The sequence below is a fragment of the Trachurus japonicus genome, chromosome 24 (assembly GCF_045865225.1).
Source record: "Trachurus japonicus isolate A0001 chromosome 24, Traja_1.0".
In the NCBI taxonomy this organism is placed as follows: domain Eukaryota; kingdom Metazoa; phylum Chordata; class Actinopteri; order Carangiformes; family Carangidae; genus Trachurus; species Trachurus japonicus.
This window is the reverse complement of record NC_140930.1, coordinates 6565741-6592668: the sequence shown is the minus strand read 5'-3', so window position 1 is coordinate 6592668 and position 26928 is coordinate 6565741. Positions and strand designations below refer to the sequence as shown.

Here is a 26928-nt window from a genome sequence, read left to right as displayed (position 1 = left end):
CTTCTTCACATTTTCATCCCTTCGTTTTAAATCTTGTGTTTCTCACGTGCAAAAATCCAGAAACAGGAACTTCCTGTTTTGAAGACAGGAAGTTATTATGTGACCGTCGTCTTCGGTCGTCAGGTGTACGCCGCCACAGTCCAGACTGACCCGTCTCTACTAACGAGCGTTCTTCTTGTCATCCAATCACAACACATCGTTATAACGAACCGGAGGATTTCTTAATGAGCAGGTTCTGTCAGCAGCAGCAGAGAATGAAACATTTTCAGTCCCAGGAAAATAAATTCTCCTCACAGACAGTTAGACTGGATGAAATGTGTTGAAAGTTTCCTGTTGCAACTTTTGGTCTAAATTAATTGATAAAAAATTAATAAGAAACAAACAATAAACAGTAAATCTAAACAGTTCCTGCTCCTCAGAGGAAGCATCATGTCATATCTGTGTGTGTGTTTGGAGCAGCAAGAGTTTAATTTTAGTTTAAAGGGATAGTTCAACATTTTGGCAAATTGGCCCATTGCCATAATCCCTATAGTTTTAGCAGTAGGTTCGTTACCTTTAATTGTCGGTGCAAGCTATTTTTAGAAGGGGGGAGCAGAGCCGTGAGCTGCTCAGAATAACAGAACGTTACGAGACAGAGTTGTTTTAGAGGTGAATTCATGCAAAACCACTGATGCGCGTTGCCTTCAGGGACAGTTTTTCAGCAAGCAGTCTCTGTATTTACCTCTAAAACAACTCTGTCTGGTAACGTTGTGTTATTATCTCATAGTGTGGTGAATGTGCAGGTCACAACTTGTCCACCAGAGCGTTTTGGAGTTGTTGGATTGTGTATTTGATGAGTTTGATGAGGGAAACCAAGAAATCCCATTAGCCTCCATAGCGTAGCTCTGAGCAGCTCGCCGCTCTGCTCCGCCGTTCTAAAAATAGCTTGCACCGACAATTAAAGGTAACGAATGACTATGCTATGACTATAGGGATTATGGCAATGGGCCAATTTGCTAAAAATGTTGAACTATCCCTTTAAACTGACAGGAAGATAACATAATATTCACTAAATGAATAAATATGCGTGTGTCTTTACATTATTTCTGCAGTTGAGGAGGATTTGTGCATCATGTGTTTGATGGAGGATCATCCTGCTGCTGCTGCCGATAGAAGCTACATTAGTTGATTTATATTGTGTTTAATGCACTGTGACTGTGTGTGTGTGTGTGTGTGTGTGTGTGTGTGTGTGTGTGTGTGTGTGTGTGTGTGTGTGTGTCGTAGATGGACAGATGCTCCACAGTTTCTAATCTGCCTTTAAACGACAGAGATTTTTCATCGAATCGAACCCAACGCGTCCAAAATCTCTCCTGGTTTTGTTTCCTCTTTCGTTTTTTTTTTTTTTTTTGTCTTTCTCACCAGATTGCCTCCCCCTCCCTCTCCCATCTGTGTGTGTGTGTGTGTGTGTGAGAGAGAGAGAGAGAGAAGTTGGCCTATAGCAAACACACTCAATGCCAAACCATCTGGGCCTTAAATCTGTCCTCCACAAAAATCGCTTTAGTTGCAAAACACACACACACACACACACACACTCTAACAAACACACACAGTGACTGTTCTCATTATGTTTTGACTCATTTTTCACGTCTTTAACTGTAGATCTTCTCTCAGCGTCTCTGGATCTGAAGCTTCGACACAAACAGGATGGAAAAGAAACGACGAGAACATTTCAATAATTCATCTTCACCTCCGCTCGCTGACTTTGCTCGTTCAGTCTCATCGTTAAAATATTAATGAGTTTTACGAACACCAAAATAATCTTTGGGGCGAAGTCGATGGAGCTGTTTATTTTTGTTTTTTTATTTTTATATTTTTTTTAATCGTTGTTAGTTTTTTATTTTCTTTGTCTTCGCTGTTCTCACTCTGCTGCCCACCCCTCTTCCTCCTCTTCCTCCTCCTTCTTCTCCTTCTTCTCTTTTCCCAACACACTGGGAAATGTAAAATTCATCACAGCACAGAGGATTTTCCCAGGACACGCCCACAGAGACACTTCCTGAATACTTATTAATATCCACACTCTTCCTCTTTCTCTCTCTCTCTTTTCCAGCCAAATTTTCACACATGCAAACATTCTGCCACCTATGTTTATGTTCACATCACCAGGCTTATTACAGTAATCTATGTGATCTTTGGTTTTGTGCTCATTTACATATTATGCAGTTAGATTCTGCATGATAGATTCAGACTGTTTCAGATCTTTACTGTATCCTTGCACACTTTTTATTGCAAGGTCCTCTTTCCTCTACTTTCCTATATTTAGGTATTGTATCGTATTTATTGTTTCTGACTGTGATCATTAGCCATTATTACCTTCCATTAGGACCTAATGTATCCAGTCACGACAGCTTAGTAGCCTATTTATTGTATTCATTGCACTTTACCTTTGTATAGACCGAATCTCCTTGTTGTTTACAGCTACTTCTGGGTAGAAAACCAGCATGTAATTTGAATGAGAACAGTAGTAACGAACAAGAGTTTAGCTATATATCATGTTTTTCACGCCCTATCACCGTTTAGACAAATCTGAAATGATTGAAGAAACATTACTATTTCTGTGTGTGTGTGTTTTGTGTTGCTATGTGTTGTATTTATTCAGTTTGGGGAAATCACGGTGTCTAGAAAGCATCAGTGGCTCAGCTGACAGGGACAGCTAACGGTAGCTAAGCTAACGGCGGTAGCTACGCTGACAGCGGTAGCTAAGCTAACACCAGGACGTCAGCTGTTAAAACCCTCCCGTTGTCGGACACGACATGAAACTACTCCAGTTAGCTCAGTCATGTTGTAACTAAGATATCCGCTGGAGAAAATATTTTTTCATGGACCGTTTATTGAGTCACTGAGTTATTAAAGTTAAACAGGTAGCTAACCGTTAGCCCGGCTAATCTATGATAACCATGACTAATTACAAAAATGTGCACACATAAATAGTAATGTTTGTCCAATCATTGGTTTTATAAACTTTACAAACATTAGATTAGTCCAAACGGCGATATAATGTCATGAAAAATTTGATATTGGCCTAGCGAAACTCTCGTCCGTCACTATTGTTCTCATGCTGGTTTTCTACCCGGAAGTAGTTGTAAACAACAAGGAGATTCGTTCAATACTGATGCTGTTTCTATTTTGATATTGTTGATATTTAATATTTTAATTTGTTACACTCAGACGTGTGGGAAAGTGATTGGTTTGTGTCACACAGCCACTCTTATTTAAGATGGCTTCCTGTGTTGGCACAAACATTTGCTTGAAAAAGGTCTAGTACCGAAACGTCGCAATAAATTCTGCACGTCGGCTATGTATGTGCGCGGGAACTCTTCTTTGTTTACACATGCAAACATTTAAAAAAATGTAGATGAAGAAGAGAGAGAGAGAGCGAAGGTTAGAAAAAGAAAGAAAGTGAATCACAGGTGGAGGAAGGAGGGAAAGTTCAGGCGAAGAGAGAAAGAAGAAGAAGGAGGAGGAGGAGGAGGTGTTGTGGTTAATTTGGTGTCAGGGTATCGACTATGTTCGCTTCGCCGCCCGGCTTGATTGTATTGTTCACACACACACACACACACACACACACACACACACACACAGAGTGATTGGGGAATTTGGTGTGTGTGTGTGTGTGTGTGTGTGTGTGTGTGTGTGTGTGTGTGTGTGTGTGTGTGTGTGTGTGTGTGTGTTAGGTACAACAGCACTGCAGATAATTACCTTGCAGGCGGCCGGCGGTTGGTTTGTCTGCAGCATGAAAGGAGCCTCCTCCCTTTTCTTCTCCTGCCTCCTACCCATCATTAGGGTGTGCACTGCGTCTAAAATGGCAGGTGGAAGTGGTAATAGTGTGTGTGTGTGTGTGTGAGTGTGTGTGTGTGTATGCTTTATGTAATAATGTGTGCTCGCTCTGTGGTGTGTGTGCTCATTGTTCTGGCATCTCTCTCTGTCTCTTTCTTTCTCTTTTCATGAACGTTCATGTATCGTCTCCTAAACACCAAACAGCTGCTTCTCTCTTTCTTTTCTTTTCTCTTCTCTTCTCTTCTTCCTCTCTCTTTCTTTCTCTCCAGCTCTGAATTCCCTCTCTCCTGCCTTCCCATCATCCCTCTCTCTCTCTCTCCTCTCTCTGAGTCTCGTGGGTGCTTATCAGTGTTGTTCACGTTCGCCTGCTTTACCAGAGCAGTCAAGGTATTTGCATTCCAAATGAGCAATCTACTTCTCTGACATGCAAATTAATGGATGTGAATTATGCATTTATAGCAGCAGCAGCTCGCACAGCGGAGGGAGCGGGGCCAAACAAACTGAACAGGGGGAGGGAGGGAGGGAGGGAGGGAGGGAGGAGGAGGTGGAGGTGTAGGATGCCATTAGACCAGGACAATAGAGGCTGCAGCCATTTTGGGCCTCACAGGTGGAGCTGGACTGAAGTCAGTCAGTCAGTCAGTCAGTCAGTCAGTCAGTCAGTCAGCGCTCACGTTCACGTCTGTAGCCGTGGTTTATGTCTCTGATCCTAAAGGGATAGTTCAACATTTTTGGCAAATCCTCCTCTCACCGTAATCCCTATAGTCATAGCAGTAGGTTCATTATACCTTTAATTATCGGTGCATGTTGTTTTTTTGAGATCCAAACTCATCAAATACACAATCCAACAACTCCACAACACTCTGGTGGACAAGTTGTGACCTGCACATTCACCACGCTATGAGATAATAACACAACGTTACCAGACAGAGTTGTTTTAGAGGTAAATTAATGCAAAACCGCTGATGCGCGTTGCCTTCGGGGGCAGTTTTTCATCAAGCAGTCTCTGAATTTACCTCTAAAACAACTCTGTCTGGTAACGTTGTGTTATTATCTCATAGCGTGGTGAATGTGCAGGTCACAACTTGTCCACCAGAGCGTTTTGGAGTTATTGGATTGTGTATTTGATGAGGGAAACCAAGAAATCCCATGAGCCTCTGTAGCGTAGCTCTGAGCAGCTCGCGGCTCCGTTCTAAAAATAGCTTGCACCGACAATTAAAGGTAACAAACCTACTGCTATGACTATAGGGATTATGGCAATGGGCCAATTTGCCAAAATGTTGAACTATCCCTTTAAGCTTTTGAAATCACTCCGCCCAGCAGCCGTGTGTGGGATGTAGTTCCGGCTGCATTTGCCTCGAAAACGACTCTTGACGTCTTGTAACATTACATGATTATTTCATAGCGTGGTTGTCCAAAAATGTAGACGGAGCTCCGCCAAAGACTTGCACAGTGACCCTTTAAAAATTCACTTTAATTAAAATAGAACCTTTAAAAGCCGTGCTACGTAAGCAAAGTGTTTTTTGTTTGCTCTCTGGCTCCCCCTGCTGTCATGGAGTCGTGTAATTCTCATTCACAACACTGTAAATTCAAGCTGTTAGCTGAGCTTCACTCACTGACAGGGAACTGCTGTTTCTCTGGGCTCTCACCAACCAGTCATAGTCATAGAGAGACAACAGCAACAGAGCAGCAGGGGGCGCTGTGACGACGACAGGAGACAATAGCCATGTTTCCATCCAAAGTGATTCGAATTACTGGGAAATGCGCATTAAAAGAAATTCGAATCGTGTGTGTTTCCATCTACGGACTTTGCCCGGCCATAGCGAGCATATTTCAGTTTGTGCGAATCAGGGGATTTTAATTCGAATCACGGCGTTTCCATCATCATTTTCCAATGCGATACATCTCGATGCGCATCTAAACAGCTGATGGAAATGCACCTAATGTCCCTGTTATAAGTCAATCTGACATCATAATGTTCTGTAAAACACTTCTGGATATCCATCAGAGGTCTAACTCATGTCGGTCGGCGGAGGGATACAGTCGTGAGCAGGCGGCTCTAGTTCTAGTTCAAACTTCTCTGTGACTGTTTCTCTTTCTCTCTCTGTGTGTTTATATGTTTTTCTGTCTCAGATGTGAAACCGCGTGATAAGAGTCGGATCAACCGGTCTGTTTGGTTCAGGACGAGTTTCAGCTTCTCTTGTTTTCTCTGTTCTGACCCGCAGTCACGTCTGAGTTCACGCTCACGGAAGCAGAACAACAACACTGCAGCGCTGCGTGTACGTGTACGGTGTCACATGAGGACATTTATCCGGGGTTATTCAGAGTCCAGATAGAGAGAGGCTTCGTTTGTGTGTGCTCTTGTTTTTTAAATGGTCGAAGAGTCTCTGGACCTGTGAGGCGTTCAGGGAACAGTTTGTTTTCTGTTCAGTCTTTTATTCCTATGATCCAACAACAAATGGTTTTAAATCAAGAAGCTTTTTATTTCTGTGTTTAGTTCTTCTCTTTCTTTCTTCTTTAGTTTTACTCCTTCTATTTTCGTTCGGCTTGAAGTTATTTTAACTTGTTAAACGTTTCTCTTTGTCCTTGAAAGAATCCGTATAAATAAACCTGATGTCCGTACGTAGAAGTCCGTCTTGAACAAAGTGCAGCCGCAGCAGAAAAGACGAGCTGCTGCTGCGGCTGCTGCTGCTGCGTCATCACTGACTCACATTAAACCGTGGAGGGAAATCTTCAGAGCGGTCGACGAATCAAACGACAGGAAACAAACACAAAGATCTCGTGTTTCTATAAAAACCTCTCGCAGCCTCCGGGTTTGATTCTCTAACGACTTCCTGTGAGCTGACGTCAGCGAGGCTATAATGGTTTTCTAACAATCACCTCTCGCTAACTATTAGAGGCAGCAATGTGTGAAATTACCCAGCAGCCCCCTTCAGGTCTGATTGTTTTTTTGTTTTGTTTTGGTGCTAAAAATAAACACTGAACTTTTTTAAAGTGTTTCCTGAGGGAGTTCGATCCGGAGAAACGAAAACACAAATTCAGCCTCAGACCAGTCGACAACATGACAATGACTGTTTTATACTGTGGTGCTTTAACTGTCAACTCCACCGGCTCCACACTGAAGAAAGTAAAGATCAGTACGATGGAGAAAACTGGACAGATGATATAAAACTTTATTGTCTGTTAATTTTGCATTAATAGCCTGACAACACAGTGAAAACATAAAGACATGAAAATACAACATACGAGACACCAGCCACATCACTCTTCTAACTAACTATTAATTAATCTATTAATTTAATAGTCATAATTTTATCTTTATTAACATTTTTTGTTGCTTTTTTTTTACAGATTAGATAAAAACGTGGAGGTCATCTGTCCCTTTTTAAAAGTCCCAAATTAAGGTCCGGAGCTTAATTTAACATACATGTAGTCATGGAAACAAGAACATATCAAAATGTCAGTTGTAAAAACAGAAAGTAGAGATCATTCATGATCATTTAGACTTCTGCCATTAATGGTTTTAGTCACGTTAAAGGGATACTTCACCCATAATCAATAATTCACCAATCATATACTCACTGTCATGCCAAGGAAGGGTTTGGAGAACTTTCAGAGTCATCAAAACGCTTTAGGAGTTCCAGGGGGGGTCCGGCTGGCAACGGGTTTTCATATAATGGCGGCGGATAGAGTTCACTTTTGAATCGTCCAAAACACACACTATGAAACATCCAGATACCTCCATACTGCTCGTCTGTACTGACCCAAGTGTCCTGAAGCCGCCACATGAAAAAGTTATTCGGAAAAAATTTATTTGATCTCTGTTTTTAGCCTCGTTGTAGCAGTAGCTCCCAGTGGCTGCAGGAGACTTGCTGCGAGATGTTCTTCCGTGTTTACATCAAACATCCAATGGTTTAGAACGATGAACGAACATCTCGCAGCAAATCTCTTCAGGACACTTGGGTCAGTACAGACGAGCAGTATAGAGGTGTCTGGATGTTTCATAGTGTGTGTTTTGGACAATTCAAAAGTGAACTCTATCCACCGTCATTATATGAAAATCCGTTGCCAGCCGGACCCCCCCTGGAACTCCTAAAGCGTTTTGATGACTCTGAAAGTTCTCCAAACCCTTCCTTGGCATGACGGAGAGTAGACGATTGGTGAATTATCGATATTAGGTGAAATATCCCTTTAAATCTGACACAGCTTCTCTCTCTAATACATTTGTGTTTTGTAAACAATAATTTAACAGGGATATCAAACAGAGGTGCATGATACCTGTATTTTTCCACCAATACCGACAACCGATAACATTTTAAATAGTTTATATCCACACCTGAGGTTAAGAAAGGCGAAGATGTTTATTTAACCTTTATTTTACCAGGCAAATTGCTTGAGATAAAAAAATGTAGATGTAGTGAGTGAAGATGAATTTAACAGTACAGCTCCACCTCTGACTTATCCAAATAATATAATTGACATTACTACTGTTGTAATCACAACAAAAACAGTAACGACTCTTCAAAAATCAACATTTATTATAGTTTCAAATCAACTCAGGGGGCAAAGGGACTGAAAATTGGCAAAATCAAGGCAACGTTGGCTGATTATAATTGGCTCTGCAAAAAATCTGTACCAGTAGTTATCCTGCATCCATAAATACAAAAAAACTTCAATTAGTATTTGCAATTTACACAACTAGAGATCGATACTTAGCATCCAAGTGGTTGGTTTGTGTCGGTCTCAGTGCAGAGAGAGAATATATATAATATAATATTAGTATTTCTTGTATCAGGACGACAAACAGCAGCTTCGCAGATAAAAAGTCAAACATGTAAAGACAAAGAACGAGCCGCCATGACACGATGGAATCAGAAGCTGAGCTGCTTGTAAGGAGGAAAAATCACGTTAACACACTTTCACCAGGGATGAAAGTTTCATGAGCGTGTGTGTGTGTGTGTGTTGTCGTACTCACTGTGTGTCTGTCTTTTAATTTACCCACACGCCATCTGGTCGAGTAATTTTTATCACAAGGAGGAGAAGGTGTCATCACCAACTGATTCTACCGTGTGTGTGTGTGTGTGTCTGTGTGTGTGTGTGTGTGCGCCACCTGCCTGTAGCGACACACGTGATTCGCATAAACACATTATTTCCATTTCTTCTTTTCTCTATGCAGATGAGTCCACTGAAGTTGTTTTTTTTTTTTAAAGATACGAAACACAAGCAAACACCTTTTACCCCCATGTGTTTTTTTTTTATCAGACCTGTCCTCTTGGTGGTTAAAGGGATAGTTCAACATTTTGGCAAATTGGCCCATTGCCATAATCCCTATAGTCATAGCAGTAGGTTCGTTACCTTTAATTGTCGGTGCAAGCTATTTTTAGAACGGCGGAGCAGAGCCGCGAGCTGCTCAGAGCTACGCTACGGAGGCTCATGGGATTTCTTGGTTTCCCTCATCAAACTCATCAAATACACAATCCAACAACTCCAAAACACTCTGGTGGACAAGTTGTGACCTGCTCATTCACCACGCTATGAGATAATAAAGGAACATTACGAAACAGAGCCGTTTTCGAGGTAAATACAGAGTCTGCTTGCTGAAAAAGTGTCCCTGAAGGCAACACGCATCACTGGTTTGCATGAATTTACCTCTAAAACAACTCTGTCTCGTAATGCTGCGTTATTCTGAGCAGCTGAGCTCTGCTCCGCCGTTCTAAAAATAGCTTGCACCGACAAATAAAGGTAACAAACATACTGCTAAGACTATAGGGATTATGACAATGGGCCAATTAGCCAAAATGTGGAATTATCCCTTTAAATCTGTGTAAATTCATAAAAAACGACGCTTGTCTTCCAGGTCCTGACAGAGGAAGGATACGGCCCCATCACCACGGAAATAACCGCAGCGAAGCCGTTCTATTACGCCGAGGATTACCACCAGCAGTACCTGAGCAAGAACCCGGATGGGTACTGTGGCCTGCGGGGAACCGGCGTCTCCTGTCCAATAGGAATCAAGAACAAGACTTGAACGACAAAGCAAGGAGCCTGTAACGCTAAATCTGTCGAGCCAGCCAGCGAGTGAGGATGCAAATCATGTTATTTCTAAACTTTTTAAAGATACGCGGGCCTTTGGGTTTTAAATAGGTTGTTTTATTTTGTAGCTCTTAATGATGCATTAATGTCAAACAGTCTCACACCTGTGGATGTAAACACCAACATTTCTCCACATTTCTCCACATTTCCCATAAGAACCATAAGAAACGTGATGTTTTTAGCTCAGTTTGTGCTGAAACCTGCAGGTTAAAGCCTCCGTCTCTATTGGTTTACTGTACCAGTGCCTGAAAATGTACGTGTATTTTAAACGTGATGCAACACGTCACATCATTTGCAGATGTGGTGCAATTTGAAATCGTAGTAAACTGAACTCACACACAGTCCCAGCACTTACTCTTTTATTTTAGTATCACACTTCAGTGACAGACAGTGTATCATATTTGTTTTATTTGTTTTAACAAATAAAACAAATGTATCATAGTCATAGTATCACAGTGTATCATAGTCTGCATATCATTTTATATCAGAGTAAATCACTTGTTTATCAGTTGTTGTTGGGCTTTTTTCAGACGCAGGTGAAAATTATGTCTCTCTGCTCAGGTTTCTTCATAAATGCTGATTATTTATGAGGAGTTGTTTCACTGTAACACTGATGCATTTTGCTTTGTAAAAGGTTATAAAGGAATAAAAGAAAAAAATTCTGGGTAAAGAGAAAAGTGTTTTTTCTTACATCTTATATCCTTAGGAAAATGTTTTAGACTTTTAAGAATGTATAAAAGAAACTATTGACAACATTTTACCAACCACAAAATGGCAGTTTTATCATGTAATATAAAGGTAGATGTTTGTATTAAAGCTCCATACAGTATAAAGGTAGATGTCCATGTGTAGTGTGATTATAAAGCAGCTCTAGGTTCTATATTAATACTGTGAAAGTATCAAAGCCTCAGTCCATAGAGAAATGCACACAGCCTGTATTCAGAAACTGAGCCTTAAAACCAGCCGTCAGGACTTCCTGTCACTTTGTGATGTCACAATAAAGCCCCGCCCCCTCACCACCTGGACCCACCATCCAACAACTTGCAGGATTTGGTTCCTCTGAGTGTTTTTTTCTATAATCTACTCTGTTTTTTATTGGTATCACTCAGAAAACAGTCAGCCAATCAGAAGAGAGGCTTAAAGTCCCCTCACTTCTGATTGGCTGACTGACCCACAGCTCCAGAGAGAAGCTGAGAGAGGAGATGGAAAACTACACTGAGATGGTTTTTGGGTCTTTGGAAATTTCAAAATAAAACACAGTAAACGTGCCAAAGAAACAGTCGACTTCATGTCACGTTTGCAAATGAAATTCCCTCCTGGCCACCGTAGTTATCAGGAACTAAACATGAGTCATGAAGATGAACCGGTTGGACGAGACACAAATAAGTCTGGTACATACCGTGCAAGTTCATGAACTTACTGTTCATGGTGCCACCTGGTGGACAGGTGGAGAACAGCAGGTCTGAGTTGAGGAGGAGTCACACCATCATTATGATTTACACTGTTGTGTTTTTTAATCTCAGACTGAGTGAAGTTTATGATTAAATGAATCTCTCTGCTGCTGTTGTGTTGTGTTGCCGGGCAGGATTTTGGATGACCTCCTTCCTCTGGCCTTTGCCTGAATCGATGTTCCAGTCCGTGACTCATCTGTCGCCGCCACAAATCTGCATGTTGTGTGTGTGTTTATACAGTATATATATGTGTGTGTGTGTGTGTTTTGATGGTACAGCATGCAATCACACACACACACCAGCGGGAGGAGACTGTGCTCGGTGCCAGGTCCTCCAGAGTCTGGCATCGTCATCACAGAGTGGGAAACAACAAAAAACAAATAAACAAATAAATAAATAAATAAAAGCAGGAGGAGGAGGAGATCAGTCTCTTTGGCGATGGCAGCGCGCCGCTCTGGACCTGAGCTGGGCTGGACCCGCTCCACGATGCAGCCAGCAGGACCACGGACCAGGGACCAGCGGTGTGAAGCCAAATCTGACCACTTCTATGCTGCTGATAGTGGTTATATATTATAGAAAGCAAAATAACACGGGACATATGAAAAAAATACACTAGTAAAACTCAAAGCCGACCAATCAATACTTAAAGGTACATTGTGTAGGAATTCCTCCCATCTATCGTTGCGGTTGTAGCCTATATTGCAAGCAACTCAATCATTTTTTATGTTGCATTCACATGAAATTGGGCAGACGGCAGACGGAGGACAGCCGCTGCACGTAACGGCATAAACAAGCCTCTATGTAAACATGTGGTCCGTCAGCACGAGGCAAAACAATACACATGACAATATGTTGTCATGGCGATGTGGTATTGTTTACCTGGCCCACGTTTTACCGGCTTTCTCTCAACTTCTGTGACTAAAATGACATCTGGTTTGTTACCGACGACGGCCGTCTGCCCGACTGCAGGTGAATGCAGCATCAGTGTAACGCTCCATTCCTCCTCACTGCGTTACCGCGGTGACGTTTCACAGACGCCACCTCGACCTGAGCCGACAGCTCCGGTGTCTCCGCTGAGTTTCCGTGGTTTCCTACCGTCAGCTGCCACTGAACGTAAAAACATGTCGACACCACATGGCAGCAGCACCGAGCTTACCCGCTCCATGTAGATATGAATGATATGAACGGCTAATTCAGAGCTGAAAGGAACACTTCAGTTTGTTGATGGGGGGGATTACTGATTAATGAAAAACATACTTTTGAACGAAATAATCGATTTTCGTGAATAGATAACAGGAGAAGTTACACAATGTCCCTTTACTGTAACAACAACAAAGGGATAATAGTGGATCTGTTTGACCCTGTGCCCTGAAAAATGTTTGTTTTTCCTGGGTTTGTTGGTTGAATTTGTGTTTTTATAAACAATAAGTAATTCCATAATCAATCAGTTTTGATCAGCTTGTCGTGGAAATTTTTGGTTCTGCCGGTGGAGAGTCAAAGAACAAGACTGGAGAGGTAGAAATGCTCCCAAGTTTATTCTCTATAGAGAAGGGAACAGAACACAGAACTACACAGCAGATAGCAGATAGCAGTTCAGAGTACACTAGTGCCCCCAGAACAGAGATTGCAGTCCCTTCTTATACCCCACTTTATGACTCTGGTTACTTCATTAGCTTTCCCAGGCAATAAAACAATTTAACAGATGTATTACACAACAAATGTCTACCCCAGTTGTTGTTTCACGTATAGGAATTTACAACCTAGATGAGTCCTAGTGTCCTTCCTCTGCCCCCAGGTTTATTATTGTAGTCGGTACACAAATGTCTCCACTGATGGAGTTAACAGGATTATTACAAGGTTTGACTACAACTACTTTAAAGACTACGCTACTACTTATTACAATGAGAATACTAATCACAGCAAATTTCCACCACAAGCTGAAAAAATGTTGCACCTCATGGTTTCATAGTACAGTATGTCCTTTAAAACTTGACTTTTCACTTGAATGACTTTTGTTTGAAACTCGTGAGACTACTAATACACACATTATATATATATGATGAGGAATTATATGATTTTTAACAATTATTTCACACAACAGTTACAGTAAACTGGTTGTCACTGAGGTAAACACGTCTCACAGGAGACAGATTCGTGCAGGAGGCAATTGTTAATAATTGGGAGACTTAAATCAACAACATTATCTTGTACTTCTAAATTCTCTTAATTTACATTTGACTGTTTTGTATTGTTTTTCCTCTGGCTCCGGCTAAAGATAAAAAAAAGAAATAAAAAAAAAAGAAAAGAGAGGGGAAAAGGGGGGGGGAGAAAAAAAAAGGGGGGGGCAGTGTTTAACAAGAAAAAAGAAAATGTAAAAAAGAGGAAAGAGGAGAAAAAAGGGGGAAAAAGAAACAAACGGAAAATGTAAAAAAGTGAAAAACGAGAAAGGTAAGAGAAATAATAAAAAGAGAAAAAACAAAAAGGGGAGAAAAAAGGGGGAAAAGGAAAAAGAGAAAAAGGGGGATGGAAACGGGGAGAAAAAGGAAAACGAGAAAAAAAGCGAAACACAAAAAAGTAAAAAGTTAAAAAAAATAAAAGTAAAGGAAAAGGGGAGAAAAAAAGACAGAAGGCAAAAGAGAGAAAGGGGGGGGGGTAAAAAAAGAGAGAAGAAAAGAAAAGGAAAGGGGACACACACTGAAAACAGAGCATTCCCTCTCTTCTGCAACTGCCCCACTCAGGCGTTCTGCTCCTGGTGATGATACATGATGATGCTGCCACCTGGTGGTGACCTGGACCAACACACTGGAGCTGAAGATTTATTTTCTTTTGGGCCCAACAGGTGTGAATGGGCTCTTTCTTTGCACAGCTCCACTACTTCCTGAATTTAATGCTGCTCCTTTGTTTCCTGTCTTGCATTAATCCAGGTGTGTCTGAGCAGTCATAATGGTCAAACACACCTGGATTAATCAGTTTGTCCAATAATGTAAGACAGGAAACAAAGAAGCAGCATTAAGTTCAGGAAGTAGTGGAGCTGTGCAAAGAGCCCATTCATCTGAAGTACCAGGTCAGATGTTATAAGACGTTTATTCTAATGCACTGGTGGTGACTAAACACTGGACTGTGTTGAGATTAGACCATTGCATTAATCCATGCTGCTGCTCTAAATTCAAAACCCAAATCAAACTGAGTTTTATGAGTCTGTGTCAAACGTCCTCCTTTGGATGTCAAGCAATTTGATTTTTGAGTCCTGAGGCCTCTATTATAGTTAAAACATTATAATAGTGTGAGCACCGTATCGTATCACCCGGACAGAGCAGCAGGCATGTATCTTATCAGTTCATCAGAGGAGGAGTTACCAGGAACCAGGAAAGTCCCTGCCTCATTGTATGAGTTTGTGTTGACATTCATCACAGTCACCACACACACGCACACACACCGGGAATGATAAAGGAGAAGGATCAGTTTCTACGTGACTCAGCAGGTGAGACTCAAACCAGAGCAATATGTGAGTTTATATTCACAGCAGAATGAAACGAATAGCTGATGTTTCAGTGATTATTACAGAATTGTACAATATGTCTTTAGTGCTTCTATGTGTGTTTGTTTGTTTAGTGTACTAATAGAAACTGTCTCTGAGTCTGGAGGTTTGTGTTTTGAGAGACCTGTACAGTCTGACAGGGGTCGGCAGCAGCTCCAACAGCTGATGATGTGATGTGGAGTGCTTGATGTTGTTAATAACATTGCCTTTTCTCTATCGTATAGACTGCCAGTCTTCTTCTCTTTTTTTTTTTTGCACTGTATTTTATCCTTGGAAAATACAAAAATAACGTATTTTATTTTGATACATTTTGTGGCTGTGTATTTTGTAGCTTATGTTGATACAATTATAAGTTGGGTATTTGGTATTTTATTTAGAAATACATTTTGTTGTATTTTTGCCCATCCCTGTCGCAGCGGGTCAGGTGGTAAAATCCGCCAGCAGCTTTCTATTTTGGTCGTTTTCCTGAGAAGACTAAAAAAAGTGAAGTGATTCTATGTGATCTTATCAGAGGGGAAGTTGTTGCAGATCAGGTTTTGCTGGAACCATATGTCAGTTTGTTTTTTGTTGTTGTTTTAAAGATACCCAGTGAAGGCTGCTTTTGGTTATAAAAGAGACAAGAGTCAACTTGCCCAGCATTTTTGTCCTGGTCTTTACTGGACTATGCTGTTCTAGACTGGTCCATACTAGTCCGTACTGGTCTATACTGGTCTATTGGTCTGTACTAGACTATTTTGGTCTTTATTGGATTGGTATTAGTTTATACTGGTCTGTACTACTGGTCTTTACTGGACTATGCTGTTCTATACTGGTTCATACTAGTCCGTGCTGGTCTATACTGGTCTTTACTGGTCTATACTGGTCTGTACTTGTGACGATTGAGGTTCCTGTCACCCCCAATTGATCATGTGCCCTGGCTACTTGGCCAAGGGGATGTCCCTTTGGCCAAGTGGTCGGTTCAATCCCCGCCCGGGCCCTCTTCACCTTGCCACATACTGGTATATACTGGCTTATACTGGTCTACTGGCCTACTGGATTATGCTGTTCTATACTGGTCTATACTAGTCCATACTATTCTACTGGTCTTTACTGGTCGGTATTAGTCTGTACTGGTCTACTGGTCTGTCCTGGTCTTTACTGGACTATGCTGTTCTATACTGGTTCATACTAGTCTGTGCTGGTCTATACTGGTCAGTACTGGTATATACTGAACTACACTGTTCTATACTGGTCTGTACTGAACTACTGGTCTTTACTGGTCCATATTGGTCTATACTGGTCTACTGGCCTATACTGGTCTAGACTGGTCTATACTGGTCTACTGGTCTTTATTGGTCGGTATTGGTCTATACTGGTCTAATGGTCTTTACTGGTCTATACTGGACTATGCTGTTAAATACTGGTCCATACTAGCCCGTACTGGTCTACTGGTCTACTGGTGTACACTGTTCTATACTGGTCCATACTAGTCCGTACTGGTCTATACTGGTCGGTATTGGTCTATACTGGTCTACTGTTCTATACTGGTCTTTACTGGACTATGCTGTTCTATACTGGTCCATACTAGTCCATACTGGTCGGTATTGGTCTATACTGCTGGTCTACCAGTATAGACCAGTACAGAAGCACACAAAATTAAAGTGTGTACAAACACAGCTCACTGGAGATTCAGAGCCAGAACTGTCTGTTGTTACCTTTCCGTGCAATGACGTGATCATATATTCCAAACACCTATAACACAGTCACCATCAGACGTTTCATGACCTTGTATAGATAATACTGGCGGTCGGATCACAGATACTGTCTCAGACTTTAATGTCACATCATAGCCTTTCAGAGATGATGTTTCATGGGTATACAAAGAGTGTATGTTTACCAACACAATGCATTGTGTCTTTCTAGTTGATCCTGTGGATGTGTGAGGTTTACAAGGCAAGACTTTGTTTTCAAAGAAGGAACGTTTGTTTCAGTTCCCAATCTATGGGATAATTAAATTGCAACAGTTCAGGTAAGATGACACCTGAGTCACTGAATCCCTCAGCATGAACTCTTTAATAATCTGTGACTGATACTTTTGCATTTGTGTGGATCAGGATGCAGCAGCAGACACCAGGCTGCCATAGACGCAGCTCTGTGTCCATGCAGAGTGACTCGTCTGCAGGTCACTATATTGACTTTAAAGGTGAACCACCTGCTGATGGAAGGTAAGACTTTGTTATTATCTGTTTGAGAGGAGTCATGTCTCTGTTCAGAGCTCCACAACCTGTTGAAGAACAATAAATCGTTCACCACCTGTACAACAGCCACATTACAACCAGATCACAGAAAGGCTCACTTACCTTTACAGTCAGAAGTAGGCCGACTGTAGGAATTACTCCCATCTAGCAGTGCAGTTGTATATTGTCAGATTATCGCTATCGGACATTTTCAGACATTTTATGTTTGTATTAGGACGCAGCAGACGAAACCAGACCCCCCTGAACCCAGCTCTGTGTCCATGCAGAGTGACTGGTCTACAGGTCACTATATTGACTTTAAAGGTGAACCACCTGCTGATGGAAGGTAAGACTTTGTTATTATCTGTTCGCCCTGAGAAGAGGAGTCATGTCTCTGTTCAGAGCTCCACAACCTGTTGAAGAACAATAAATCATTCACCACCTGTACAACAGCCACATTACAACCAGATCACAACACAGAAAACAAAGAGAAAAGTTCACTTACCTTTACAGTCAGAAGTAGGCCGACTGTAGGAATTACTCCCATCTAGTGGTGCAGTTGTATATTGCAAACATCTCAATCATATTCTTTATGCTGCATTCATATGGAATCGGGCAGATGGTAGATGGACGCCAGCCACTTCCCACCGCCAAATTCTGACTGTGTAAAAACAAGTCCTCAAGAAGATGTAATCATCAATATAACTCACTGAGCTAGAGCAGAAAGTCTGCTGAAGAAAACAGATACATCAATACTGACTTAAGTGAATAAAACCTCTACCTCATCTACAGCAGGACAATATTCCCAGTCTGTATATCATGTGAACATCCACATGTCACTATTGCAGCAATACTTCATTTGAGGAGGGAATTTCATATTTTGCTACTTATGCCCTATATTATCAGATTATCGCTATCGGACATTTTCAGACATTTTATTTTATCACTTGTTTGTTTGTAGTAGGACGCAGCAGACGAACCCGGCACGGTGGCACAGTGGTTAGCACTGTTGCCTCACAGCAAGAAGGTCCTGGGTTCGAATCCCTGGCCGCCCAGGTCCTTTCTGTGTGGAGTTTGCATGTTCTGCCCGTGTCTGCGTGGGTTTCCTCCGGGTGCTCCGGTTTCCCCCACCACTAAAAACATGTCGGCTAGGTTAATCCTCCAGTCAGCTGCACCGTGGCTGCCCACTGCTCCTCAGGGATGGGTTAAATGCAGAGAAAGAATTTCACTGTACTAGCTGTATATGTGACCAATAAAGTACCTTTAAAAAAAAAAGTACCTTTAACCCATACCCCCCTGAACCCAGCAGTGTGTCCTTGAAGAGTGATGGGTCAAAGTACCTCCCTGTTTACTTTAACAGTGGACAACAATCTGGTGCATCCAACTATGTGTCCACAAGCAGTGACGGGTCTGTGGGTCATTATACTGACCGTAAAGGTGGACATGGTCCTTATGGAAGGTAAGGACTTAAACCTTAAAGTTGACTCTCAAAGTAGGAATCATGTCTCAGCCCAGACCTTCATAACCTGTGATTGGACCCAACTTTCTGTGTAGGTAATTGCTGATGTTTCCTCCCAACAAGGGACGCATCAGTCAGGGGACATTCAGGATGCCATTTTTACAAATAAAATAAAAAATCATTGTTTCCTGCTATTGTTGTTTATTATCTCATTTACAGAAACTTAAATGTTGATGTTTCCGCAGAGTTCAACAGAACATCTCAGTGGTCCACACTGATCAGTCTGACCAGCAGTATCAGCCAGACTTGGATGGGAAGGTGTTGATTGGTGAGGATAAAGAGCAGAGGAGTAGCAGAGAGTCATTTCTGAAGATCACACAGAGCTTCCTGAGGAGAATGAAGGAGGAGCTTGCTGACTGTCTGCAGAGCAGTATCATATCATATTTATCAGATAGACATTTGGTTTCCATGACTAATTATGTCATAATTCCTAGTAATTGGCCTGGTTCAATGTTATTTGGAGTGCCTCAGGGGTCAATACTTGGTCCCATTCTCTTTTCCCTTTACATGCTTCCCTTGAGCCGGATAATGAATTCACTTTCAATAGCAGAGCTGTAGTAATGTAACTGAGCTAAAGTCTCCAAGTATTTTTTGGATTGATAAATTATTGAACTTTAGCTATGTTTCTAAGATATAGAAATAATTATTATCGTGCTAATAAATATAATAGTCATAAAATAGTAATTATTTTTTGGAGGATCTTCTCACTGATTTTATTTCCTTTATGTTCATTTAGGACATCACAGTGCAGTTTATCAGAATAAACTCAAATCCAACCTGAAGAAGAAGTTCCAGTGTGTGTTTGAGGGGATCTCTAAAGCAGGACACCCAACTCTTCTGAACCAGATCTACACAGAGCTCTATATCACAGAGGGAGGGACTGGAGAGGTCAATGATGAACATGAGGTCAGACAGATTGAAACAGCATCCTGGAGACCAGACAGACCAGAAACAACCATCAGACATGTAGACATCTTTAAAGCCTCACCTGGAAGAGATGAACCAATCAGAACAGTGATGACAAAGGGAGTGGCTGGCATTGGGAAAACAGTCTTAACACAGAAGTTCACTCTGGACTGGGCTGAAGACAAAGCCAACCAGGACATACACTTCACATTTCCATTCACCTTCAGAGAGCTGAATGTGCTGAAAGAGAAAATGTTCAGCTTGGTGGAACTTGTTCATCACTTCTTCTCTGAAACCAAAGAAGCAGGAATCTTCAGGTTTGATCAGTTCCAGGTCGTCTTCATCTTTGACGGTCTGGACGAGTGTCGACCTCCTCTGGACTTCCACAACACTGAGATCCTGACTGATGTGACAGAGTCCACCTCAGTCAACGTGCTGCTGACCAACCTCATCAGGGGGAAACTGCTTCCCTCTGCTCGCCTCTGGATAACCACACGACCTGCAGCAGCCAATCAGATCCCTCCACAGTCTGTTGACATGGTGACAGAGGTCAGAGGGTTCACTGACCCACAGAAGGAGGAGTACTTCAGGAAGAGGTTCAGAGATGAGGAGCAGTTCAGAGAGATCATCTCCCACATCAAGACATCACGAAGCCTCCACATCATGTGCCACATGCCAGTCTTCTGCTGGATCACTGCTACAGTTCTGGAGGTGTTGAAGACCAGAGAGGGAGGAGAGCTGCCCAAGACCCTGACTGAGATGTACATCCACTTCCTGGTGGTTCAGTCCAAACTGAAGAAGATCAAGTATGATGAAGGAGCTGAGACAGATCCACACTGGAGTCCAGAGAGCAGGAAGATGATTGAGTCTCTGGGAAAACTGGCTTTTGAGCAGCTTAAGAAAGGAAACTTGATCTTCTATGAATCAGACCTGACAGAGTGTGGCATCGATATCAGAGCAGCCTCAGTGTACTCAGGAGTGTTCACACAGATCTTTAGAGAGGAGAGAGGCCTGTACCAGGACAAGGTGTTCTGCTTCATCCATCTGAGTGTTCAGGAGTTTCTGGCTGCTCTTCATGTTCATCTGACCTTCATCAACTTTGAAGTCAATCTGCTGTCAGAAGTTTCCTGGAGGGCTAAACTTAAAATAAACATGAGTAAAACAACACTCTTCTACCAGAGTGCTGTGGACAAGGCCTTACAGAGTCCAAATGGACACCTGGACTTGTTCCTCCGTTTCCTCATGGGTCTTTCACTGGAGACAAATCAGACTCTTCTACGTGGGCTAATGTCCCAAACATGGTCACAGTCTAATCAGAAAGCAGCCCAGTACATCACGGAGAAGATAAACGAACATCCGTCTCCAGAGAAAAGCATCAATCTGTTTCACTGTCTGAATGAACTGAATGATCATTCTCTAGTGGAGAAGGTACAACAGTGCCTGAAATCAAGACGTGAATGCACAAGTAAACCGACTCCTGCTCAGTGGTCAGCTCTGGTCTTCATCTTACTATCATCAGAAAAAGATATGGACGTGTTTGACCTGAAGAAATACTGTGCTTCAGAGGAGGCTCTTCTGAGGCTGCTGCCAGTGGTCAAAGTCTCCAACAAAGCTTTGTACGTAGATGAAAAACTGTATGCTTAATATTTTATTTTTGACAAAACATTTTCTTGGTGTTAATTACTCTTCCTTCCCCAGACTGAGTGGCTGTAACCTCTCAGAAAGAAGTTGTGAAGCTCTGTCCTCAGTCCTCAGCTCCCAGTCCTCTAGTCTGAGAGACATGGACCTGAGTAACAACGACCTGAGGGATTCAGGAGTGAAGCTGATTTCTGCTGGACTAAAGAGTCCACACTGTGAACTAGAAACTCTCAAGTAAGGATCAAGTTCAACATTCTGTGTTGTACTTATTGTGGCACTGCAATGTCTCCTTCAGTATCTGGATAGTAGTTATAATGTGCATCTAATGGCATCTGTTGCCTGGTTGTGATGGTGGATTTCGTTCATTTCACAAAAATTCTATGTTTATGTGTTCAGTCTGTCAGGTTGTCTGGTCACAGAGGAAGGCTGTTCTTCTCTGGCCTCAGCTCTGAGCTCCAACCCCTCCCATCTCAGAGAGCTGGACCTGAGCTACAATCATCCAGGAGAGTCAGGAGTGAAGTTTCTGTCTGCTGGACTGGAGGATCCAGACTGGAGACTGGAAACTCTCAGGTATGGACAGATGGACAGAAGCTCTCTCCCTGTTTTCACAAACTTTATGTCCAACAGCAGTTCATGCGGCTTGTTCAATGTTCATGTTTCCAGAAACCATCAGTGATAGTCTGACTATGTTACTTCCCGCAGGTCGGATCATGGTGGGAAACAGATGTTGAAACCTGGTTTCAAGAAATGTGAGTATCATTTTTAATTCATGTCAACAAAACAGTACAATCGTTCAGTTTTTTTGTTCACAAGAGGTGCAATGATATCATTTTTAGAGAAATTATATTACAAACAATAAACCCATGTGTCAGATGATAAACTGCAGCTGTGTTGTGTCTTGTCCTCTCTATCAGACGCCTGTGAACTGGAACTGGACATGATCACAGTGAACAAATTCCTCAAACTGTCTGACAACAACAGCACGGTGACACATGTGACAGTGAATCAGCTATATCATGATCATCCCGACAGATTTGACTGCTGTCAACTGCTGCTTAGGAATAAACTGACAGATCGCTGTTACTGGGAAGTTGAGTGGAGTGGGCAGCTTGAGATTGGTGTCAGAGGAATCAGAAGAAAAGGAAACAATGCTGGCTGTTGGTTTGGAAGGAACGACCAGTCTTGGAGTCTGAGCTGCTCCAATGATGATGGTTACTCTGCCTGGCACAACAGGAAAGAAACTGAAATCTCTGTCCCTCCCTCCTCTAACAGAGTAGCAGTGTATGTGGACTGTCCTGCTGGCACTCTGTCCTTCTACAGTGTCTCCCCTGACAAATGGATCCACCTCCACACCTTCAACACCACATTCACTGAACCTCTGTATCCTGGGTTCAGACTCTGCTCGTTGGACTCCACAGTGTCACTTTGCAAGCTGTAGGAAGGGAGACATTTATCAACGCCGTTGTATCAAGTATTATTTTCCCTCTTCAATCAATTTTTCACACAAATTGGTGAGCAGTTAGCTATTGTGAATGGCTAGTACCAATTAGCCTGCCAAGTGCAGCAGTTTACCAACTAGCCGTGTAGGCTACAAAAACAATCCAACCACAACTATCATGCCCTGTAAGTTTTGCCGATAACATGCTCCACAGCAATGCTAACAGTCAGACAGCTAGCTACAGTAGCAATTTCTGAACAAATTCATAATATAAGTACAGTAACAGCAACTTAGCCAATGTTATCGTACCTTTGTAGCTAGTCAATAATCAGAGCAGATGTCTAACATGTAAATATCAAGTTATTACGCATTGAGGAGACGAAAAGTCAGTTGTGTCCTTTAGCAGCTGATAAGGCCCCACTTCATAAAGTCGTTTCTGTTCTAGATTTAGATTTACAATGACACTGACAGAACCAGTGAAGATATTGATGGAAGAGTAATGGTTCGGTGTCCTGTCTTCCTGTTTGCTCCCTGCTTGTGATTACCAGATGTGTTTCACCTGTCCTGCATCACCTGTGTCTTACCTTGTGTATTTAACTTTTGCCTTTGTCGGATTGTCTGCATTTATACCTTGCATTCTATGCCTGCGTTTTGTCCTGCGTTTCATTCCCTGACGCATCTTCTGAGTTCCTGCTACATAGACCTGAGTTTTTTGAGAATTAATAAATATATTTTGTTCCTCCGCACCTCTTGTTTTGTTGTCTGCATTTGAGTCCAGACCTCTACCTATCCTGACAGGAACTGGTAATCACTTTGATGGAGCTGGTAATGCCACTGATGGAACCAGGAATAAACTTGCACTGATCTTTGCTGGAAGGCACCTTGATCTGTCGTCCCTGTGTTCAGGTCTCATCTCATCTTTCTGTCAGAAGCCTGTTCAGTTGAATAGCCTACAGATTTTTTCAGTGGAGAAAATTCTATGCTGTCTTGGCTCACATGTGGGTGGTGCCTGTGTGTTTATGTGTTTAAAGTGATGAGGACCAACTTTTTAACTGGAAAGACTCACATAGATAAAGAAGTACTAATAGTAATTTGTTGAATAAAATGTCTACATTTAAAAGTAGTTTGAATAACTTTGAATAACTCTTACCCAATGTCAAATTTCTGCATGTGAAATCACCTGTGGAGGATTTGTAGAGTTTCTCAATGATAGTTTTGAATGAACTTCTGTATCCTGAGTTTAGAGAGAGATTGACAGTGAACTCAGCTGTTGCCAGTAGGTGGTGACAGCGACAAACAGATGGTATTGATATGAGCAGCGCTGCTCTGAAAATGTGTCAGTAACAAGTCATATATGTTTTTAAAATAAAAGCAGTTCACATTAATGTGGATATGTGGCCTTTTTTTTCTTTTTTTGACCACACATTTCCCTGAGGTTGTTAAATGTGCAAGAAAAATATTGTCAGAAAAAATTGCTTAAAAGGGGAATATGCCCATAATTGTAGATTGAATTGAGTACTTTCTTTATTCTGGTTGGTAGTTTAATAGACAACAGTCCTTCATACACATTCATACTTTATTGACCCCCTGAGGAAAATTAGGTTACATTACAGTTTCTCCCTGAATGTAAGTTTACATAGATAAAGATAAAAAATCAAATAAAAAATCACGATAAACATACATAATCCTTATACACTAATATACAAATAAAAATGGAAAAATGTATAGATATGTGAACATGTCCCTCTACTGGTGACAAAAGAGAAAATATAGTAGGTCTATATAACAATAGTGTACTGCCTTTTACCAATAAACCGTGTACATTTAAGTCCCTTGGGTGTGCAGAAGAGGATAAACTCTCTGGACGCGTGTACACAAAACCAATGTCCATTCATGTGAATTTTGCTTTTGCATATAATATTCATTTATTGACACAAACAGTCCATTTAGCACAGGTAAGGCATGGTACTACTGCTCTTCTCAGGTAAATGAAATAGATAGCCTACATCACCCTTTATTTAGAATTTATTTATAGGGCACGAAGCCTGGCTTGTACAAAGTTCCACTCCCATCATCTAAGAATTACATGAAACTCAAGATAACCAATTAGAAATACAACATAGAAAAATGCAAGATAAACAATCAAATGTACAGTGTAACATAGAAAAACTATAAACATAAACAACAAAAGAAAGGAAGATTGACGCATAATTAACATTAACAGGAAAATAACACTGAAGGTTATGGCATAAGGTGTTTTTTCCAGTAACTTTCTAAAGGATGTGAAAGATGATGTTGACCTCAGACTCCAAAAAGAATACTTTAAAAAGAATACTTGATTTGGTAGATGAGACACCATTGAAATAAACAAACTGCTCTCTATTATCCAGGTAATTGATCAGCCAGTTGAGGGCAACATTCTGAATTCCATATCTATTGAGCTTTGAAATGAGAATTTTGTGATTGACAGAATCAAATGCTTTACTTAAATCAAGAAAAACACAAAGGGCAATTAAGTTCATGTTCATCATGTTTATCACGGTCAAAAACACTCTATCATTCTCTCCATTACATTAAGTCACGGTCAGAAAACTATTTGCCTTTCCCCTCTACACACACCTGAGGCTCATTATGCCCTTACCTATGGCATATGCCCTTTTTCCCAACATAATACCCCACCAGGTCAAACATATAACTGACAAAATGATTCCAACACACCGGCCCCTAATTGATCATGGCAGGAGGTCATGACAATTCAATACATATTACATAATGGAGCCAAACAAATCACGTAAAACAAATCAATATCATAAACAAACACATTTCTATAAGTTTATCAACTTCATGCTGAATCTTCTTGCAAAAGACAAAGTTGGTCAATGGCCTGTCCAGTATGCTTGGTTTGCACCTTTCCTGTCTGGATAAATCTGCAGAACTCTTCCGAGCAACCAGAAACTGCATGGAGCTGTAGGATCTGTAATAAGCACTAATGTCTCCAGACCGGGTAACAAACCGCTGCAGGAGAAGCAGGTCCATGGAGCTGATTGGTCCATTCTTATCACATGACATGCGGTGCACTTGCTACCTGCAAAAAGGTACATTACAACTGAACGGCCCTATGCACGCACCCACGCTTCAACCAAGGCAGCCCGCCATAGGCAGGGAAAATCCTGGATATAAGGTGCAGGTTTGCTGAGTGACCAATCAAATTTTCTAATTCATGTACAGTATATGATTCATTAACCCTTTTGCGAGCTACTGGAAAAGGTGCTGCGAGCAACTGGTAGCTTGCGAGCAACGTGTTGGAGACCCCTGCCATAGACCAATTGGCACTAAACCACCCCACAATTAATTTAAATACACATTTTGAACCAATGCATTGGATTTTCAGGGGTAATGTGTGCACATAGTGTTTAAATGGCCTTTTACTTTGGTAGCAATACAGTAATATGTCTCTGATGCTGCCCTCTTGTGATGACCTTGATCAACACACTGGATCTGAAGATTTTCTTTTGTGCCAAACAGGTGTGATGCCAGGTCAGAGATGTTATAAGAAGTTTATTCTAATGCACTGGTGGTGACTACACGACCATTGCATTAGTCCATGCTTCTGCTCTAAATTCAAAACCCTAATCAAACTGAGTTTTATGAGTCTATATCAAATGTCCTCCTTTGGCTGTCAAGCAATTTGATCTTTGAGCCTCAAAGCTACTATTACAGTTTAAACATTCAAATAGTGTGAGCACCGTATAGTATCACCGAGAGAGAGCAGCAGGCATGTATCTTATCAGTTCATCAGATCTTAGGTATGAAATCTCTGGCCATCAGAGGTGTAACCAGGAAAGTCCCAGCCTCATGGTATGAGTTTGTTTTCACATTTATCACATTTATCACATTCATCACATTCATCACACACACCGGGACTGGTGAAGGAGGATGATCAGTTTCTACGTTACTCAGCAGGTGAGACTCAAACCAGAGAAATCTGTGAGTTTATATTCACAGCAGAATGAGATGAATAGCTGATGTTTCAGTGACTATTACAGAAATCATAGTATTGTACAATAGCAACTGTCTTTAGGGCTTTTGTTTGTTTTTTTAGTGTACTAATACAAACTGTCTTGGAGTCTGGAAGTTTGTGTTTTGAGAGACCTGTACAGTCTGACAGGGGTCGGCAGCAGCTCCAACTGGTGATGATGTGGACGTGTGGAGTGCTTGATGTTGTTAATAACAATTTGGGCCTCATTCACAAACCGTTCTTAAGAACAAATTTGTTCTTAAGTCCTTCTTACAAAGTTTTTACGAAGATTGTGGCATTC

The 26928-nt window shown here is 41.5% G+C and overlaps 2 protein-coding genes across 3 annotated transcripts in view; both read left to right on the top strand.

Annotated features, from left to right (window-relative positions):
• msraa (methionine sulfoxide reductase Aa) overlaps positions 1-10580 on the top strand; it is a 41366-nt gene extending 30786 nt beyond the window's left edge. For both annotated transcript variants that reach the window (XM_085770311.1, XM_085770310.1), the window contains exon 6: positions 9668-10580. In XM_085770311.1, coding sequence (XP_085626437.1) covers positions 9668-9838 — 171 coding nt within the window. In that variant the 3' untranslated portion in view covers positions 9839-10580. The remainder of the gene's footprint in view (positions 1-9667) is intronic.
• A 7810-nt stretch (positions 10581-18390) lies between these two features.
• Positions 18391-22611, top strand: LOC146961266 (protein NLRC3-like). The gene is made up of 7 exons (XM_085770309.1): positions 18391-18567; positions 18813-18895; positions 19379-21149; positions 21232-21405; positions 21568-21741; positions 21874-21920; positions 22086-22611. Exons 3-7 carry the CDS (start codon positions 19645-19647, stop codon positions 22607-22609), a joined length of 2424 nt encoding a protein of 807 aa, XP_085626435.1. The 5' UTR covers positions 18391-18567; positions 18813-18895; positions 19379-19644; the 3' UTR covers positions 22610-22611.
• The last annotated feature ends 4317 nt before the right edge of the window (positions 22612-26928 follow it).

Excerpts from the sequence above, each read along its gene's own strand:
- LOC146961266 (XM_085770309.1), top strand. The coding sequence starts at position 19,645 with ATGACAAAGGGAGTGGCTGGCATTGGGAAAACAGTCTTAACACAGAAG. Across the intron at positions 21,150-21,231 it reads AAAGTCTCCAACAAAGCTTT|ACTGAGTGGCTGTAACCTCT; the intron begins GTACGTAGATGA and ends TTCCTTCCCCAG. Across the intron at positions 21,406-21,567 it reads TGTGAACTAGAAACTCTCAA|TCTGTCAGGTTGTCTGGTCA; the intron begins GTAAGGATCAAG and ends TTATGTGTTCAG.